Genomic DNA, 20,399 nt, shown 5'->3' with positions numbered 1-20,399 from the left:
TTTGGTCTTCACCATAGTGGAGTTTGGAGTGTGACTGTTTGAGGTTGTGGACAGGTGTCTTTTGTACTGATAACAAGTTCAAACAGGTGCCATTGATATAGGTAATGAGTGCAGGACAGAGGAGCCTCTTAAAGAAGAAGGTACAGGTCTGTGAGAGCCAGAAATCTTGCTTGTTTGTAGGTGACAAAATACTAATTATCCACCATAATTTGCAAATAAATTCTTTCCAAATCAGCCAATGTGATTGTCTGGATTTTTTTTCTCATTTTGTCTCTCATAGTTGAGGTCTACCTATGATGCCAATTATAGACCTCTCTCATCTTTTTAAGTGGGAGAACTTGCACAATTGGTGGCTGACTAAATACTTTTTTGCCCCACTGTATATGTGTGTGTGTGTGTATATATTTATATATATATATATATGTGTGTGTGTATATATTTATATGGGTTAGGCTCTGTCTTAATCAGCAGGGGATGTGTCCACTGATACCCTGTTAATCAGAGCAGAGCGGCTGGACGACAGGTCTGTGTTCACTCAGTGTATGCAGAGCGGACACAAAGCCTGTTCTGCTCCATGGCGGCTTAGAGTAAACGGACTCTGCCTGTCCATTTTACACACGACTGCGTTCCAATGCGATCTGCCTAAACAGAGGAGGATGGATCCCCATCTGTTTCAGTTTTTTTTTTGGTGGGGGGGGGGGGACTGATCAACTGAAAGGCAAACCAGATTGGACCCTTCGTGTGAAAAAGGCCTAACTCTGCAATGTTGGGAGATTTTGACACTGCTCTATGGCTTTTGCAAAAGCAGAATGATCGAGTGACCCAGACGAATGTTATATTATATATAGGGACAATTTTCAGTTCACCACTGCGGTGTGTTGCATTAACGCACAATATATGCATTAGCGCATTACAATGCCATTCAATTTAAATGGCAATGCAGCACACCACAACACACGGTAACGCATGATTTGAAACTGTAACATATGATGAATACATGATTTCAAAGGCTGCCTTGAGAATCTTGTATCCAAGCGCCAGGATTATAAACTCCTTTTCAGTGCTTTTTGTTTGCTGAGTTACCTAAAAAAAAAAAAAAAAAAATTTCATTTTTGCATCCAAATATAACTATTAAGAGGGATTTAAGTTTGATTCCCTCATTATAATATCTCTAAATGTTGGAAAAAAAATGCCAATTAATGAGTTGGGGAAAAGTGTTAAGGTTAGATGGTGGTAATTAGCGTATTTCTAGCAATCGCTGCTTCACTGCGAGCTTCAACAAGACATGACATGAGCGGTTTCCATGGATACAACGATTGGAACAATCATGTCACACTCAGGCCATACATTCACTATTTCCTAACTATCAATTAGGAATCCAAAACAGGCATTGCCTGTGTCCAACATGCTGCCTAAAGCTTCATCATTTGTTGACATGACTTTGTGTGAGAAGGTGACAGGAAAGTGCTGCAGGGAAGGCGCGTCTCTCCAGATTACTTACTAAATTAGCAAAAAGCGCCAGAAATGTGCGCGGTGTCAGAAACATTGCCCTTTCGTAGAGAACTTGGTTTTTGCTGGCTTGGACAAACTTGAAGCACTGTGTGCGGACCTTCTGACACCGTTCTGTTCAATAAAAGTCCATTATTCAAGCATCTTTTGTTAAAGTTGCCTGTTAGAAAGTTGTCCGCTCAGCAGGGCCTGTATCCAATCAGATGCAGGCGCTGTTTGGGTATTCTTACAGCCAGCAGCACCAGCTGTAGGAATACATCAGTTTGGAAGAGGATATTTGTCCATCTGTGCTGTTAGCTTGGTTAGAGGAAACTGTCAGATTTCTTTTGTTCAGCCCACATATTGAACGAAAGAAATCTCTATAAGTATGGCCAGCTTTAGAGAGGCTAGTTTAAAGTGGTATTAAACCCAAAATCAGTAATTGTATATATTGCAGCTTACCATTCTTACAGTGGTTGTAAACCTCAGACATAAAATATGAAAGCATATCCCTCTATAGTGTGTACTTGTATCAATTAAGAGCATTAAGTGTCATTTCTCTCTGCTGCACTGTTCCTCTGCTATCTGCTTGAGTCCTGACACCAAGAGAAAAACGGTGACAGGGGAGGGAGCTCAGCATCAGCTTTGTTCCTGTGTGCTGTGTACAGGGGGGGTGTCTCCTCCCTCCAATCAGCTCTCAGAGCTCTTCTCACTGAGCTCTGCAGATTGTAACTTCAGCTCTTCGCCCCTATTTTCTAACAGCTCAGACAAGCTATAAATTATTTTAACAGATGTAGAAAGTTTGCATGCTCTCCCTGTGCCTGTGTAGATTTCCTCCGGGTACTCCGATTTCATCCCACACTCCAAAGACATGATGGTAGGTTAATTGGATCCTGTCTAAGTTGGGCCTAGTATGTGTATGTATAATGTCAGTTAGGGACCTTAGATTGTACGCCCCTTGAGGGTTAGGGACTGATGTGAATATACAATATATATGTAAAGCACTGCGTAAATTGATGGCACTATATAAGTACCTGAAAATAATAGAGTAGAGAATACTGCAGAAAAACAGGTACAACTTACTGCATGTAGGAGGATTTGATTAATCTCTGTGTATCACTTGAAGCCAGTCACTTATATATGTACGGGTTTACAAGCAGTTTGAATGTGGTGGCTGCATTTGTTTTCATTTATTGGGCTTTTTTCCTTTATTTTCTCCTGGTCATCTGACCAGTAAGTCTGTTGTTTTTCAACTTCCTCTAACCGGTAAAACTATTCCAACAAAAGTGGCAGTTAGAGAGTTGAGACAGACCATTTACCACTGACAAGGGTGCTTATAATGGTACATGATTATTTATGTATGTAAAATATTTATCCCAAAATGAAAATAAAACTGTTGCTGCAACTGCTTAACAAAGTGTTAGCTAGAGTTCAACTTTAATTTAAGTCCATCAAAATTTGCACTCCCCTCTCCCAAGACTGACAATGCTACTGTCCAGAGGTGTCTCTTGCTCCTCCAGTGCAGTGGAAAGGAGATAGGAGTTGGCTAGAAATATGTGAAAATGAATATATGATTTTAAATGTTGACCATATACACACTTTAGGCTCCATTCACACTTCGCGATTTGGAATCAAAGGCAGAATTGACGTGATTCTGTTTGCGATTCCAAATTGCTGGCTAACCGCCACACAATGCTTGTACCATTATCCTTCAACAGCACCCTAAACGTGATGCGATAGTCGGGCAACGGGATCTCGTGGTAAACTGCGCCTTTAAAAATGGCATGAAGCTTGGCGCCCAAAAAGGAACAGGAGCTTCTTTTTGGCAACAAAAGTGCATAGGGGAGCCCATTTAAGTGATCGGGCCACCTTATGCGACACGCGGAATCATATGAAAATGTGAATGGGACCTTACAGATTGGTAAACTGCAGTACATTATATTATATTATTATAATTACTTAACGAATGTATCTTAGCTAGGTTATTGGACTTCAAACTCCTTTGGAGTCCTGAGGAAGCTTAATAGCGAAACGCGTCGACCTCTGGAGTACTATGATGTCATGTTATATAATGTTGTGATATATTGGGCTAATTAGTCAAAATACTGTTTTTATGGTAAATTTTTTGGAAGATATATTTCAATAAACATGTTTTATACAACAATGTAATGTTGTCCATTTTCCGTACCAGTAAAGTCCCATTTGATTTTTATAGTTCTTTGTACGATAGTTGAGGGATGAGGTACGTTTTACAGTCTGATTTATACAATTATGCAATATATTACATTTTTGTTTTTTTGGGTTTAGTACTGCTTTAAAGCCAGCAAAGGCCCCAGAGTTTTATTAGGGAAAATTTAGGCTTGAATGAGGTCAAATCTGACTTTTCCAGTGATATACGGTTCGGATACAGCAGCCTCTGAGTCTTTCCTCAAAGTTATCATCAAAAAGTAGAAGGTCAGTACTGCTATGCGAGAACATTAAAATCAAGTTAACCATTAATCTCCCTACGAGCCTGTTTCCATGCCTCTCAGAAGCAGTCATTTCAGTAAAGCTGTTTTGTAAACCGTAACTTACTCATAACCCGAATAATGAGTCTCATTTGTTAGTTATGTCATTCTCGTTTACTTGTGCGTGGAATTCATGTGTAAATGGCAGTGAAGACCTAGAAATGGTTGTGTACGTGATACAAGTACAGTTCCTTGAATACCAACGAAGACTTGAAAGGAATTTTGTAACCTTAGCCACTAATTAGCACAATGCTATACATAGCTCTTATTGACTTATAAAACCCACGTTCCTGCCATTTGTCACGGTCTGCTGGGTGGACTGGCCAATCACCCTACATCAGTCCCCCTGACTTCAGAACTTCACTTTAATTCAGACATGCACTTGAGGGGTTTACATTTCCATATTAATTCATATTATGGATGCATATTGTGAACAGAGTAGTTTTTACTTCTTTTAGGTAAAGGATGGATTAAATATTAGACAAAACTACACCGAGGTCTCCCTATTTAAAGAGCCCTGCAGGCAACTAGTCAATCATTGAACTGCTAGTGGTATCCAGGAGACAATTCAAAGTGTGCTAAAATCAGAAATCTAACAGAGCTTCTGCATGGTCCTACAGCTTCTCCTACAATTCCCTGTTGTGTAGCTTCCCTCTCACACTCCATTGTGGCTGAGAGAATACCCTAAAATTCATTTTTAGTACGCCCAGACTCTGGCATATTAAAGCAGAACTGAAGGCACAAATACTTTGTCTGCAGTCCAATGCCTGTGAGCTCCCCCGGCACGGGCAACGTCTCCCCAGGTTCTGCCGGGTGCCAGTCTTCAGCCAACTTGATTGGCCAGCATAGGATGATATAACTCCCGTGCATGTGCAGGAGTGAAGTCATCCCAGCACACTGGCAAGTAGCCTTGAAAAAGTATTAATACCCCTTGTAATTTTCCACATGTTGTCATGTTGCAACAAAAAACGGAAATGTATTTTATTGGGATTTTATGTGATAGACCAACACAAAGTGGCACATAATTGTGAAGTGGAAGGAAAATGATAAATGGATTTCACAATTTTTACATACAAATATCTGAAATGTGTGGCATGCATTTGTATTCAGCCCCCTTTACCCTGATACCCCGAACTGAAATCTACTCATGGGGCCCTCGGTCAATAGGCGATCATGGGGATCATGGAGTTTCCAAATGGTCAGTCCGCCCCTGCTAGTGGAATCAATTGCCTTCAGAAACCACCTAATTAGTAAATAAAGTCCACCTGTGTGTAATTTAATCTCATTTATAAATGTGAAGCCCTAAGAGGTTTGTTAGAGAACATTCATGAACAAATAGCATCATGAAGGCCAAGGAACACACCAGACAGGTCAGGGATAAAGTTGTGAAGTTTAAAGCAGGGTTAGGTTTTAAAAAAACATATCCCAAGCTTTGAACATCTCATGGAGCACTGTTCAATCCATCATCCAAAAATAGAAAGAGTATGGCACAACTGCAAACCTACCAAGACATGGCTGTCCATCTAAACTGACAGGCTGGGCAAGGAGAGCATTAATCAGAGAAGCAGCCAAGACACCCATGGTAATTCTGGAGGAACTGCAGAGATCCACAGCTCAGGTGGGAGAATCTGTCCACAGGACAACTATTAGTCGTGCACTACACAAATATGGCCTTTATGGAAGAGCGGCAAGAAGAAAGCCATAAGAAGTCCCGTGTGCGATAAACCATGTAGAGGACACAGTAAACATGTGGATGAAGGTGCTCTGGTCAGATGAGACCAAAGTTGAACTTTTTGGCCTAAAAGTAAAACTCTATGTGTGGCAAAAAACTAACACTGCTCATCACCCTGAATAAACCATCCCCACCGTGAAACATGTTGGTGGCAGCATCATGTTGTGGGGATGCTTTTCTTCAGCAGTGACCGAGAAGCTGGTCAGAGTTGATGGGAAGATGGATGGAGCCACATACAGGGTAATCTTGGAAGAAAACCTGTTAGAGTCTGCAAAAAACTTGAGAGTGGGATATGAGGTTCACCTTTCAGCAGTATAACAACCCTAAACATACAGCCAGTGCTACAGTGGAATGGTTTAGATCAAAGCATATTCATGAGTTAGAATGGCCCAGTAAAAGTCCAGACCTAAATCCAACTGATAATCTGTGGCAAGACTTAAATTGCTGTTCAGATGCTCTCCATCCAATCTGACAGAGCTTGAGCTATTTTGCAAAGAAGAATGGGTAAAAATGTCACTCTCTAGATGTGCAAAGCTGGTAGAGACATCCCCAAAAAGACTTGCAGCTGTAATTGCAGCAAAAGGGTTTCTACAAAGTACTGACTCAGGAGGGCTGAATACAAATGTACACCACACTTTTCAGATATTTATTTGTAAAAAAATTTTGAAAACCATTTACCATTTTCCTTCTACTTCACAATTATGTGCCACTTTGTGTTGGTCTATCACATTTATGTTTTTGGTTGTAACATGACAAAATGTGGAAAATTTCAAGGGGTATGAATACTTTTTCAAGGCACTGTACATTCTGTAAAAGATTGCAGATAGGCAGGTAAGTGTGCTTTATTGCAGAAGAGACATGTATGTCTCTTCTGCAATAAACAGCATGCCTGTTCGCAATTTTTTACTTTTTTATATTTAGTTCCACTTTAAAGAGGATCTAAACCAACTGATTTAAAGCATAAGTAAACCCACTTATCCTTTACATGTAAGAAAGCTGCCATCTTGGTCTTGGTTTGATCTGTGGTTGCAATGGTGATATACAGTGGCTAAATGGTTAGCACTTCTGCCTGGCAGTACTAGGGTCCAAAACTGAACTGCATATTCCAGATGAGGTTTTGCTAATGATTTGTACAGGGGTAAAATTATATCTCTCTCTCTGGAGTCTATACCTCTTTTAATACAAGAAAGGATTTAGAAACCGCAGCTTGGCATTGCATGTCATTATAAGAGTTATGGTCTACCAGAACTTCCAGATCCTTCTCCATCATTGATTCCCTCAGTTGTACCCCCCCTAGTATGTATGTTGCATGCATATTCTTAGCCCCCAAGTGCACAGTGGCTAAATGGTTAGCGCTTCCGCCTGGCAGTACTAGGGTCGTTGGTTTGCATCCCAACCACGGCACCACCTGCCTGGAGTTTGCATGTTCTCCCTGTGCCTGTGTAGGTTTCCTCCAGGATTTCCGGTTTCCACCCACCCTCCAAAGACATGCTGGTAGGCTAATTGGATCCTGTCTAAATTGACCCTAATATGTGTATGTATGAATGTAAGTTAGGGACCTTAGATTGTAAGTCCCTTGAGAGTTAGGGACTGATGTGAATGTACAATATATATGTAAAGCGCTGCGTAAATTGCTGGAGCTATAATAGTACCTGTCATAAATAAAATAAAAATAAAATGCATGTAATTAGTTATGACACCAGCCATTTGATGGTTTAACAGTTTGGTTGAGAGCACAAGCAGAGGTGACAGTTAGCATTCTTGGCATGCCTTGAATTTTAATCGGAATTGAAGGTAACATAAAAAAAATTTACAAGCAGGCAGACTGTTTATCTCAAGACACATGCAATGCAATAGCGTATTCTGCAATAAAATACACCTACCTGCCTGCTCAGTCTTCTGGGGCATGTACACTGAGCTGCCCGTGCTCAGTTTATGTGGTTGGCACAGTCCCTGTGTGCCAGGATTCTGCACATGCACAGGAGTTACCATGCCGGAAAATGAAAATGGCCTAATACCAGGACCCAGAAGGAGCCAGGGAGAAGATGCCAGCACCAGTGAGGTATCCACTTGGTGCACTTCGGACCATTAGAGAGGATGTAAGTATGATGACTTTATTTCCGCTTTTACTGTTATCGAAAACCATTAATTTGATGGGGTTTAGTTCTGCTTTAAAGCGGAACCTAACCCATCGATTTAACGGTTTCAAAAAACAGTTGCATTCCGGGCATGCTGGGAATTTGACTATCACATCTGCTTGTGTTCTCAACCAAACTGTCAACCATCAAATGACTGTTGTCATCAAATAACTGATCACATGTGCAGCACCATGACAGTTGCAGATTAAACCAGCACCATGACAGTTGCAGATTAAACCAGCACCATGACAGTTGCATCTTCCTTCGCTGAAAAAGGTAAGAGGGTTTAGTTCTGCTTTAACTGGTTCCTAAACCATCACATTCAAGATATGAATAAGGGTACAGTGCTGATGCACAGTTTCAAGTGTGTGGCATTGTTTACATTTTCTTCTTTTTTTTTTGTCAGATCCTTATTGAAATGTCACAAGTAATGTTCAGTTGGCCGCTGTGCAATGTTATGGATTGTGTTGCACCATGCTGCGCTGAGTAATAGTACTCAGTACTCAATAGTACTCAATGCTTATGTTAGCTGCTAACTGAACTGTCAAGCCCTTAATTGGCTGGTGTCATAGCTGATCACATGTGCAGTACCATGGCAAGTACAGACCTAACAGAGGGTGAGATGGCAGCCTTCTGGGCTATAGGTAAAGTTGATCCAGGGAATATCCGATTTGCCTTTCGAGGGATCAGGAAGGATTTTTTTTCCCAGCAGGAGCAAATTGGATCATGCTTTGCTGGGTTTTTTTTGCCTTCCTCTGGACCAACTGTGGGTTTGGGATTATAACTTTTTTCTTTTTTTTTTTTATGGTTGAACTGGATGGACTTTTTGCTTTGTTTTTTTCAACCAGACTAACTATGTAAAAGATAGGAGAGTTTAGTTCCTTTTTAAAGGAAACCAGAAGCATCTGTAGTAGAATTAGAAGAGTTGAGTCTGCCAGTGCTGACCGCTCCTTCTGAAAGAAACTATGTGCCTGGCTGTCAGAGTGTTCCAATAGTGTCAGTACTTTCTGAGCCATTGACATAGAATAAGAATGCAGATATGGAGTTCTGACTGAACTGGCTGCATGCTTATTCCACACAAACAACTGTGTGGATTTAGGTAGCAATCCTGTTTGGGTTAATGCTAGGTTCACACTGATGAGGTGCAGAATTTGCAGAGTTTTCTGTGCGAATTCCGCTTTGCATCAGAATCGCACCCCATTCATGCGAACCACTGCGGGTGTGTATGTTAAGTTAACACCCCAAAATTGGTCCGCAAAACGCGGTGCGATGTGCACAATCAGATCACATAGGTATGAATACCCATGCAATCCGATTCTAGTGCAGACCCAAAAAAGGGTCCTGCACCTTTTTGGTGCAGCTTGGGTGCGATTTGAGTGATACATAATGTATGGCTCCAATCACACCGCACATAAATCACATGTGATTTGCACAGGAATGTGGTGCAGTTCCTCTGCGAATCACATGTGATGTACCGCACCGCATTAGTATGAACCTAGCCTAAATGATGAATGAAAAGGTTTAAATTAGTCCACTAACCTACCATGGCATATAATAAATGTGGCTTGTGAAATCATTACTTTTAGCTGATATTTACAAAAGTTTCAACAGTTTTTGAAACCTTTTAAGGAAACCTTTAGCTTCAACCTGGGAGATTTGTATACAGATCTTAGAAAGAATGCTGGCTGTATCCTAAGCAAACTGTAGCAGGCTTTAGCAAGGTTCAAGTAATGCTGAATCTTGATAGACCTTGCTGAAATGTTAGCTACCAGACTCGTTTTTCTCTGTCACGCATTTTGAGCAGTGTAATTTTTCCATTTCTACTCGTACAGATTGATAGCATGTGTGATAGAGCACGTCCGCACTGGACATAAGACATGATCAGCCACATTTCAAACTGGCAAATTAATGGAAAGTGCTTGATCACCTTGCTTGCACAAAATAAACATGCTATACCTATAAGGTGGAATATGCATGCTCACGGAGGCATTTGGTATTCTTAATTGTTTGATTAACGTGTCTGAGAATAGTTTCTAGCTATAATTCCCTATTTTTTTTTTTTCTTTAGAAAACCTATGCAACACATTGGGCCACAACCCTTAAAGGTGTTTTAGATATGGAATGATCTTCATGTCTCATTAAGTACAATAAAATGTATATAAAATGTATATAATTCACCCTAAAGCAGTATTAAACCCAAACTTGAAAATATGATATATTGTACCTTACGAATCCTTCAATGTGGTGGCTGCATTGGTTTTCGTTTTTTAAGCTTTTTAATTTTTTTATTTATTTTCACCTAGTGGTCAGTAACACTTCTTGTCTTAGGGTGTCTCCACTCTAGATGGAGGTGCAATGGAGCCACCCTTGGACAGCAGCATTGTCAATCTGGGGAGGAGGTGGTGTTAAATGCACTAGCAAATTTAGATGGACTTTGTAAGCACCCCTGTCTCAGGTTAAAGTGGAACTAAACCCTCCTACAGTTAATAGTATTGCTCTTACAGGTATTTATATAGCACTGACAAACACAGTGCTTTACATATACGTATATACATATTCATGGCTTACTTTCAATGCAACTGTTTTGAGAATCCATTAAAGCAGAACTAAACCCTCTTAACTTTTAGAAGCTGTCATGTTAACCTCTGTTTGATCTGCAACTGCCACGGTGCTGCATATGTGATCAGTTATGACACCAGACATTTGATGGTTTGACAGTTTGGTTGAGAGCACAAGCAACTGTGACAGTTAACATTCCTGGCATGCCGGGAATGTAACAGGTTTGGAACCATTAAATCAGTGGGTTTATTTCCACTTTTAATCAAAGGGTTTAGTTCCACTTTAAGTGGTTTGTCTCAACACTCTGATTGCCATTTTTGCAGGACAGTTAAAGTGAAATTACAGATTTACTGTCCAGATCACCAGGTGAAAATAAAGGGGAAAAAAGGAAAATGAATGCAGCAACAATCTAAGAATTGATAAGCTGCAATGTATTGCATTTTTGTTGTTGGGTTTAACACTGCTATAAATACTCTATTGTTAACCAAAATGTATTAATATCTGTATATGCACTGTATGGGTTACCTTACTGCCCACCTATTATTATATCTGCATAAAATGCCTGAAAAAATTGTAATGTTGTGGTTTATATGCAAACACGTAAAGTGTCATTACAAGAAAACCATCTAAAGTAATTGCAAAGACTAAATTTGTTGTATTCTCTATTAGTCCTCATGCACACTGGATGTTTTTACAGCTGTTGTTTTTGGCTTTTGACGTTTTTTCTACAGACAGTAAACTCCCCAGCATGTTATCCTATGTGTCCATGCACACATAAACTGTAATCAACTATTTTTGGCAGGGGCGTTTTATGGCTGGAAAAAAACCCCAAAACAAGTTGGTTTCTAGGGGAGTTTTTTAGCTGTAAAAATGCTCTAACGCTGCAGAATGCGGCAAACCAGCATTTTTGGACTTTTTTTTTACCCAGAAAAAAACTGTTTTTTGGTTAAAAAAAAAAACTCTAAAAAAACACACAAATGCAAAAAACACAGCAAATACAACGCTAATGCAAAAACACTAAAAAAAGTTGAAAAACTCATGTTTTTAACGTGACTTTACACAGCTAACATTACCAGCGTTATTAAAACACCCAGTGTGCACGGAGCCTTAGTGATTGTAGTGTTACTGATTTTATAAATTGCTTTTCATTTTTTGTAGAACGATGATAACCTGAAACATCTAACAAATGAGGAGAAGAATGTCCTCCTGTTTTTAGAGGAAACTTTGGATGCTTTTGAAGATGACAGTGAGGAGCCACCCGTCTTAATCAGTTCAAGTTTTGGTTGTTATTCACCCAAATCGACAGAAGATAGTCACTCTGACAGTGATGATATAATTGACCTTGTGCAGACGGGGCCCAGTCATGGAGTTTTGTTAGGTATGGTACTGAATCACAGGTCGTTAACACAGAATGTTTTTCTGATGGACTTGAGTATCATTGTTCATGGACATATGGTTCACAGCCATATATCAGACATTATGAGGTTAATTTTTTTTTTTTTTAAGGATTTAATAATGTTCACTTTGCAATGTGACTGATAGCTTCATGAATATACACAATCATGTGAAAAGAGTGAACACTGGTTACTCTATTCACTAAGCTAAGTTAACATTAATTTTGCAAAGTGAAAATGTTCTACTGAGTTAGTAAGTTAAGTTCTAATTGTTTAGATTCGGTAAGAGTGAAACTGGCCATACAACCCTAAATTTCTCTCATTCATGCAGTGAGCTGAACAAAAGAAATCTACACTAAACAACAGGGATGAATAGATCTCCTGCCTTTATCTATTCCTCTGATACTGGAACAGTGAATTCATCTGACTGGATGCATTGGCTGTTCAGCTGACAGTTTCCTACCCACCTCCTGCAATTTTTCAATCAAAGGGTATTGGGCAGAGTGGTGCTGACAAGGCCACCCACTGATAAAATTTCAGTCAATTCTTTATGAACTTACAGAAATTTGCTGATTTTATGGCCAGCTTCAGCATACCCAAGCTGGAAGACTCAGGTTTGTGAATTCTCATTCACAAAGCCACCAAGAATGATTAAGCACATTCGCCAAGTCCTGAACAAGATTAATGCATAGTTATGACTCCTCACCAAAGCATAGTGACATACACTGATTGCAGTAGGGGCATCCAGTAAATAAACTCACTTTATGCCAATGTGTTAAACCTTTCCTAAAGATCACCACGCTGACTACAAATTCTATGTGGTAGTCTTTGATTCTGTGGAAACATTAGCTGGTGCTCCATAGCAACATAGTTTTATTACACCTTTACTTTGGGCATGATGGAATTAATATGATGATAATTGTTATCAATTTTAGGCCATTTTAACACCAAAACCTGTGGTACCTAGGCTTTGTAGACTTTATGCACTTATTTAAATAGTATTGTATGGTTGAGTAGGCACCAGTACAGATTATGTTTTTAACTTTTAGGCAAGCCATATATTATGCAGTTTTCTTTCCTTCAACCATGGGTTGAAGAAAAGAAAATTGCTTGATTCCCCCATCAACAACACAGTCAGTGTTGATGGGGGACTCCCTCCCACAATGTGATTGTGCTTTGCCATTGGGAAGAACAGGAAGCCTTCCCCACTAGCAGAATACAAAGACCACTGCTTGTGGCTATACCTGCCGGCCATGTTCAGGTGAAAAAAAACCTGACAGGCTGGTTGTACTGAAGTCAATCGATGGATCAACTTCAGGACAGCCAGCCTGCCCATAACCAGATCCAAATGTGGCCAGTTCCTGCTGAACTGGCAGAGTTTTGATCCGTCTATGGCAGGCTTTAGCCACTTACACTTCAGTAACTATATACTTCTTATGGACCACAGCAGTTTCTACATTTCAGCTATTTGTTGCTGTAGCTAAAATATGCTAATTTTATTTTGTGTTTGGTCCTATTGTATAATAATAGAATTTCTGTATAATAATAATTTCTGGAACACAGCATAGCAGTGTTATTCATAAAGACTGCAGGTATACAAAAATAAACAGCTCAGATAAAAAAGGGTATATATGAATGGTTAAAAAATATATTTAAAAAAATAAAATGTTAGCCAAGGGGAGTAGGAGAGGAAGTAACATAAAGATGGTTGATTAGGGATAAATGAAGGGGAATAAGTAGTTAAAGTTGAACTGCACTGTATCTGAGCACCACAAACCAAAAATGCTATTTAATTCATTTGTGACATTCAGAGCAAAGTCACCCATCCATCCATGTCTCCATGCTTTATTTTGCTGAGAAACCATTTTGAAAAATATTCCCTGGCATTTCTGGCAGTGGCCATCTTGAGTAAGGGCAAATGATTCATGTAGCATTTTACAGGCATTGGCTGAGCTGAGAACCCTCCCTTCCCGACTGCTGGGACGTATGACATAATTTGCCTTGGCCTGGAAACCAGGTAGTAACTGCAGAAATGTAGAAAAAAAATTAAGTAAATATAATATACTTTCCTGTCCATTTACTAATGATAGCAGTATAAGGATTAAAAATAGTCAATGTTGATTGATGTGCAGACCAGACAAAAGAATTATTGCACAAAGAACAATTAGTCTAAATACATTCTAACTAAAATACTTTCTTCAGGATTTGCCAATGAAGCTTACAAACCAAGTTTGCAAGCTTTATTTACACAGGAGCTGCTGTCTGCATTCTTGTAACGCAGAGCAGTTATTGGTTGTCAACCTAACAACCAGTCTCAGTGATTTTGTCAGATGCAGTGGTTTTGTTGAGGGGAGGAATCCCTGAGCACACAGCGCATGCCCAAGGTGTTTAAATGAAGTATTTTTAAGTTGTTAATAAAAAAATAAACACAATGACTGACTCTGTAGACTATTAACAGGCTAATTTGTTTTTTATGCTAAATAGTATTTTGTGTTTCTACAGATACTGGTTTTGGACCAACTACCAATGGTCAGAAACACATTCAGCATGATTCCAGGCTATTGGCTGCCACTGGCTCTGCTAGTGCACCTGTGACTATCCCAGCAAGCACTATTCAGAGGGAGGAAGACCATTTTCCTTCAGAACCGCCAATAGACTATCCCAAACTTCTTGGAGCTGTTCCCACCCCTGTAATCGTAGCACAAAAGATTTCAGACAAGAAAGCAGAAAATGTACATTTGTCCTCAATGTCACCCAAAGATGAGAGATCACCAGAACCAAAAAAGAGTATAGCCACTTCACCAATTGGTGACGGTCATTTTGTGTTTCCTGGTTCACCTACTAGTAAACTTAACAAATTTCCTAACAACATAAGTGTTAAACTTGCAGGGAAACAGTATAACAAAACTATCGCTAAGGCAGCTGTAAATGTACAAGAAAGAAAAGCTCAAGTCTTGGCCAATTTACATGGGCCAACATTGTTTTCGGAGGAAATTGATGGAAAAAACAGCGAACTCACTCGGAGGACATCATTTCGGGATGTGTCCTCTGAGCAAGCAAGATATGAAGCATTGACTAAGCTTGGCTTGGTTAAAGAAATGCCAATTCAAGCTAACATGCAGTCTACTAGTGCATGCACTTCTCCTGTTTCAAATGATCAGCACTCACCAAAGTTTTTCCCTCCAGAAACCAGGAGGAGACTTTCAAACGAGAAAGTGATTGCTAATTCTCAACTCTCAACAAAGATCCCGACTCCAGAATTTAATACAAAGATTTCAAATGAACACCATGTTATCAATGGTCAGAACTCTTCGAAATTTTTCATTACACAAGCAAAAAGGGTACCGTCACTAGAGAAAGATAATATGAGTGGCCAGCGTTCCTCAAAGGTCTTGGCTGAAGAATCAAACAGGAGACTTTCAAATGAGCAAATAAGCACACATGTTCAACAATCAATAAAGATCCTGTCTCCAGAACCAAATAAAAGGTTTTCATGTGACCATGATTTTAACAATGGCTGGAATTCTGCAAAATATTTTACTACAGAAACAAAAAGGGTACCTTCAGTAGAGAAAGATAACATGAGTGGTCAGCATTTGCCAAAGGTCTTGGCTGAAAAATCAAACAGGAGACTTTCAAATGGACAAATAAGCACACATGTTCAACAATCAATAAAGATCCTGTCTCCAGAATCAAATAAAAGGTTTTCATGTGACCATGATTTTAACAATGGCTGGAACTCTTCAAAATATTTCACTGCAGAAACAAAAAGGATACCTTCAGTGGAGAAAGATAACATGAGTGATCCGCATTTGCCCAAGGGCATGGCTGAAGAATCAAACAGGAGGCTTTCATATGATCAAGAGAGTATCAGCAGAATTTTGAGCAGTGAACCAAGTCCCTTTATTCCTTTGGGGAAAACTGTTGTTATTAAAGGCGAAACAGCAGCTTCATCTCTTGATAAAAGTAAGCGTCACAGTACTGTGCTGGTTAATCATGAGCAAAAACAACCAGAAATCAAGAGAACACTTTCAGTGCCAAGACCTACTGGTTTTAGATCTCAGGGGATTACTGTACAGTTCTCTGGACGTGACTCTTCTGATGAATCTAGGAAAGATGCATTGAGAAAGCTTGGCCTACTCAAAGGACAGTCTGGACAGTGAATTTATATTATGTTTCCATATGGTGGACATAGCTGAAATTTATATGTGAAGTGCACATAATGCACAAACTATAGACTGGTAGCCTCTGAAGGAAATTGTTAATGTGTACAGCACAGTTATACACATTTATGTAAGATGTTATTACCATTACACCAAAGAATTTTTAAAAATGTCAATAGAATATAATTCTACTTAAAGTTTATAAGTCTGACCTTGTAACCTTTTTATGTATATTTCTTTAGTAAGTGACAGAAAACAGGATTTGGTATCTATTATATATTACATTAGCCAAATCTAAAACTAAATATAGTAAGTCTCCTACATAAGAACGAGTTCTGTTCCATGAGCACGTTTATAAGTCCAATCTGTCTGTAAGTCCAGCAAAGTTAGCCTAGGTACCCAACCAACACAATCTTCCCAATAAATTACTGTAATAGGTTTATAACACATCATTTGTCAAACAAATAATACATGGGGAAAAAGGTTGAAATAAAAATACAGTTCTGTATACAGTAAAGTACACAGAATCACAACTACTTGTAGAGAATGCATGCATAAGAATATTCGCCAGAAATGTGAACTAACTCACATGATTGGACATGCAAATGCATGTTCTTATCTTTGAACATTCGTATGTAGGGAACTAACGGTACAGACTATATTCTACATTTGGCTGTATTCATCTACATCTGTGTTAAGCAGGCTACATAGAGGGATTTGTATTGGTCAGTTCATCAAAATTTCTCAACCACTTTTTAATAGATGAGTTGAGCCTACTAGTGTTGAACTGACGAATCATATGGCTTAAAAATGCTATTCAACTACCATAGTGCAATATATTCTCTTCTCTTTTTTATTCATTATGCCCTGAGCATACAATAAGCTGCTTCTCAGACTACACAGTCTGTTTTTACACCTGGTCCCAAAAAGAGAGATGAGAGTGTGGGCTCCCTGAGCCCTCTTGTAAAATTTACCAAAATTGTTTACAGCCTCCTAAGATTCTTTGTATATTTATATTAACCTATTTATCTATATACACAACATTATATTTGTTTTCTATATGTTAAAGATAGCAAAAAGTGGTAACAAGCAAGACGTGGGTTTGCATATTTATATGTCGAGGCTACTTACTACTCCCAGTAGGAAGTCCAACATGGAGTATATGAGCACATGACCTAAACAGGTGAATAAGGATCCAAGGATTAACTGGAAATACACATAAATCTACAGGGATGCACTACCTGTAGGGAACTATGAGCACACATCACTGTGATGAACAGACAAATGGAAATGCATGGCTCTCGCAGCCTTCTGTAATACTTTATTTAGTTAAGGGCCATTGAGAGAGCTTGTTGTACACCTTAAATGACTGTTAATGAGCCTCTTCTGTCACCTTTTAGCCCTGCTTCACACTGCTGTGACTTGTAACGCATAAAGTAAGAAATATGTCATCAGGACACCAAGAATTCTCCAAACAGGTCCAAAGCTTTATTCAGCAGCCACATCATATGATCTAACTGCTGAATAAAGCTTTAGACCCATTTGGAGAATCCTTGGCGTGCTGGTGACATATTTCCTACTTTAAATGTATACGGTTTCCAGCCGGTTGTCACTGCAGCACCCATTGACACCTAACAGCTATTTCCAGGAATGTATGCATTGGGAATACTATGATTTATACTTGTTGTGACACATAGTCACATAACAAGTCAAAAAACATTCATTTCAATGGGTGACGGCTTAAACAATGCAACTCAAGTCGCAGCAACAAAAAAGGTTCCTGCACTACTTTTCTGTGACTTTAAATGCGAGTGCCATAGACTGCAAAGTTAAATCACAAAAGTCGCAAGCAAGTCGCTCGACACTGAGCTATAGTCTTTCGACATTAAAGACTAAAGTGTTTCAGAAGACTGAGTGCCCCACGTTTCTTAGAATTCATTAGCTGGACTGGTTTTTACTCCCGCCTAGAGTTGTCTTCATATATCTGTTGTGGAATATAAATATAAAGTGTTTCAGAAGACTGTGAGTGCTCCAAATTTCTTAGAACACAATAGCTGTACTGTTTTTTTACTCCCAGCCTAGGGTTTTCTTCACATATCTGCTGTGGAATATACAGTGTCAAATCTACTGCAGATACTGATACCTTGCCATTGATTTAAAGCAGATAGCGAGGCCTTGGGACACTTATGACATTTAATCCTTTCTTCAGAAAACATACACAGTGTATATAATATCATGGTTCTAATACATCCAGAGTAGAATATTAAATACATTGTTGTTCTCTCCGATCAGCTGTGCATGTATGTACATGTCTGCTCTTGCTTTGCTATAATCAACTAAATCTCCTTTGGTGTTTCACACGCTTTCCTCTTTGAACACGATGATCACTATAAAGGAAGCTTTTTTTGTAATTAAAGCTTTCACCTTTCCTTTTAAAACCATGAATTCAAAAGATGTGTTCTTAGACTCCTTATAATAAGACTTCATCTTAATTAGCATCAGCCTTTGATGGGGGGGTTACAAGGAGAGTTCATGTTGTGCTAATTTTGGTAACATTGTTCTTTCTTTTTTTCCCCTGTAACCAATCGTAAAACACTGAATGAGAATAATACTAACAACAACATAAAATACTCATTTATGTTATCTGACTTAAAGGAGAACTTGGTTATAAATAAAAAAGCAAGAAGGTGAATGGGAACTGGGGATTAAATCCTGCCTCTGTGATATGAGTCCTTAGATCTATGCATCTGAAAGATCCTAGGCTGGGCACTTTTCCGTCAGATCCTACAGCAGCGACAATCAGCTCTTTATCCTGTGTTCCAGAAGATTTAGCTGGGATGTCTATGGAGTAATCTTACCTCTGGAACCTAACCTGGGGGGAGCAGTGCTTCACATATTGAAGTACACCTGTCCCCAGACTATAGACTTTAAACTATTTACATATTATTTAAACCAAGCCATCACTGACCTTTGTAGCTGCATGAACTGTGAAGTAAATCATTCTAAAAGATCCTCCATGAAGACTCTGTAGTTGGGTTTCACTTGGTTTCTATAGACTGATTTGCACCAGCCCTGGCCGCTGCACTTTGTTAGATGCAAACACATTGAATTGGGACAGCTCATTTATTTCAATGGATGCATAATGAACCACATCAGACAAAACATAGTTTATACAGCATTTCCATCAGTGCCTTGGTGTGAACAATTTCTACCTGCTGGCAGACTGTCAAGACCTGCTCTTATGAAAAATGCATTTCTGTGCCTTTTTCAAGAACTAAATTCATAACAATACCTAAAGCTACAGAGGAGAATGAGGGCTTGTTTTAAATTGCTTTTTATGCTTGTTTACAATATGTAAACATAAAGTGCATAGTCTGGGCACAGGTTAACTTTAATCTGGAGTTTTTTCAGGAAAAAGGTATAGAGGTTGTTGGATTATGGGAAATGAAGCTGCTGCCCATGTTATTCAACTTTCCAAATGCCATCTTGTTGCCACAGACAGATTTTAGTTTTCCATATGTGAGTCCAACAGAATTGAAATTTCATGTATCCATCCAGGTATATATTCCTTCTGCTACATTTTGTATAAAGCATTACAATATTTGCATTGCAATGAAATATATATTAAGATTGTGACAAACCTTTTTTTTAAATTGAACATCTGTACATTACTTTATTCATTTATCAAAAGAATCTATATAATGTAGCTATTATTTTTAATGTTATCATCATCTTTAACTGATCTCTAACTGGTAGCAAAGTGCTGGATATCTTTTGTTATTTCTAGTTTTTTTGCTCTTTGCATATCTAATTAGAGTTTTTTTATTTTTATACAATGAACTCTTAAATCTTAATATCAATAGCAGTATGCACCAGTGTACACAGAATTTGTATATTATGATTTTCCAAATGGCCTAGTAACTGGATGTGCACAGCTACTATTCCAAATGTTTGGTTGGTATAGCCATGAACATTTTTTTGCTGTATGCCATTTCATTTTAGAGTTGTATGAAATATATATGGTATTGCTGTTACATCAATGATCTTTGTTTCTTTTAATAAATTCTTTTGTCTTCTTACTGTATGAGTCTCTGGTTTCTGTTATTTAAACATTCATTGCATGTTCTTGAGTTGTTGTGTACATGTGACAGGCAAAACAATTTTGATAGCATCAAGAAATGAAATGTCACAGGATGTAGTGTGCAGTAGCAGTCTTTGAACTCTATGTCCCTACCAGAGTGACAATAGCTAGGAGATCATTTAGCTCCCAACTGTCTGTCATTTGGAACCAAAGACCTCTTTTTGGTCGAAGTATTGATCTCTATAAAATGCACTATTTAACTATTACGCTACTAAACCTACAACAGTAAAATCTGTCCGTATATGCAGTAGAGCATGCTTGTTATAGTCACTGTGGA

At 38.8% G+C, this 20,399-nt stretch overlaps 1 protein-coding gene across 1 annotated transcript in view; it reads left to right on the top strand.

The window, feature by feature from the left end:
* PROSER2 (proline and serine rich 2) overlaps nucleotides 1-20,063 on the top strand; it is a 47,128-nt gene extending 27,065 nt beyond the window's left edge. Inside the window, exons 3-4 of the mRNA XM_089686336.1 lie at nucleotides 11,583-11,802; nucleotides 14,321-20,063. Coding sequence (XP_089542462.1) covers nucleotides 11,583-11,802; nucleotides 14,321-15,981 — 1,881 coding nt within the window. The 3' untranslated portion in view covers nucleotides 15,982-20,063. The remainder of the gene's footprint in view (nucleotides 1-11,582; nucleotides 11,803-14,320) is intronic.
* The last annotated feature ends 336 nt before the right edge of the window (nucleotides 20,064-20,399 follow it).

This window comes from Staurois parvus, unplaced genomic scaffold (genome assembly GCF_062004578.1).
Source record: "Staurois parvus isolate SC_StPar_1 unplaced genomic scaffold, SC_StPar_1.0 ptg000019l, whole genome shotgun sequence".
Classification (NCBI taxonomy): Eukaryota; Metazoa; Chordata; class Amphibia; order Anura; family Ranidae; genus Staurois; species Staurois parvus.
The sequence above is the reverse complement of the archived record's forward strand: the minus strand, read 5'-3'. Positions and strand labels throughout refer to the sequence as shown.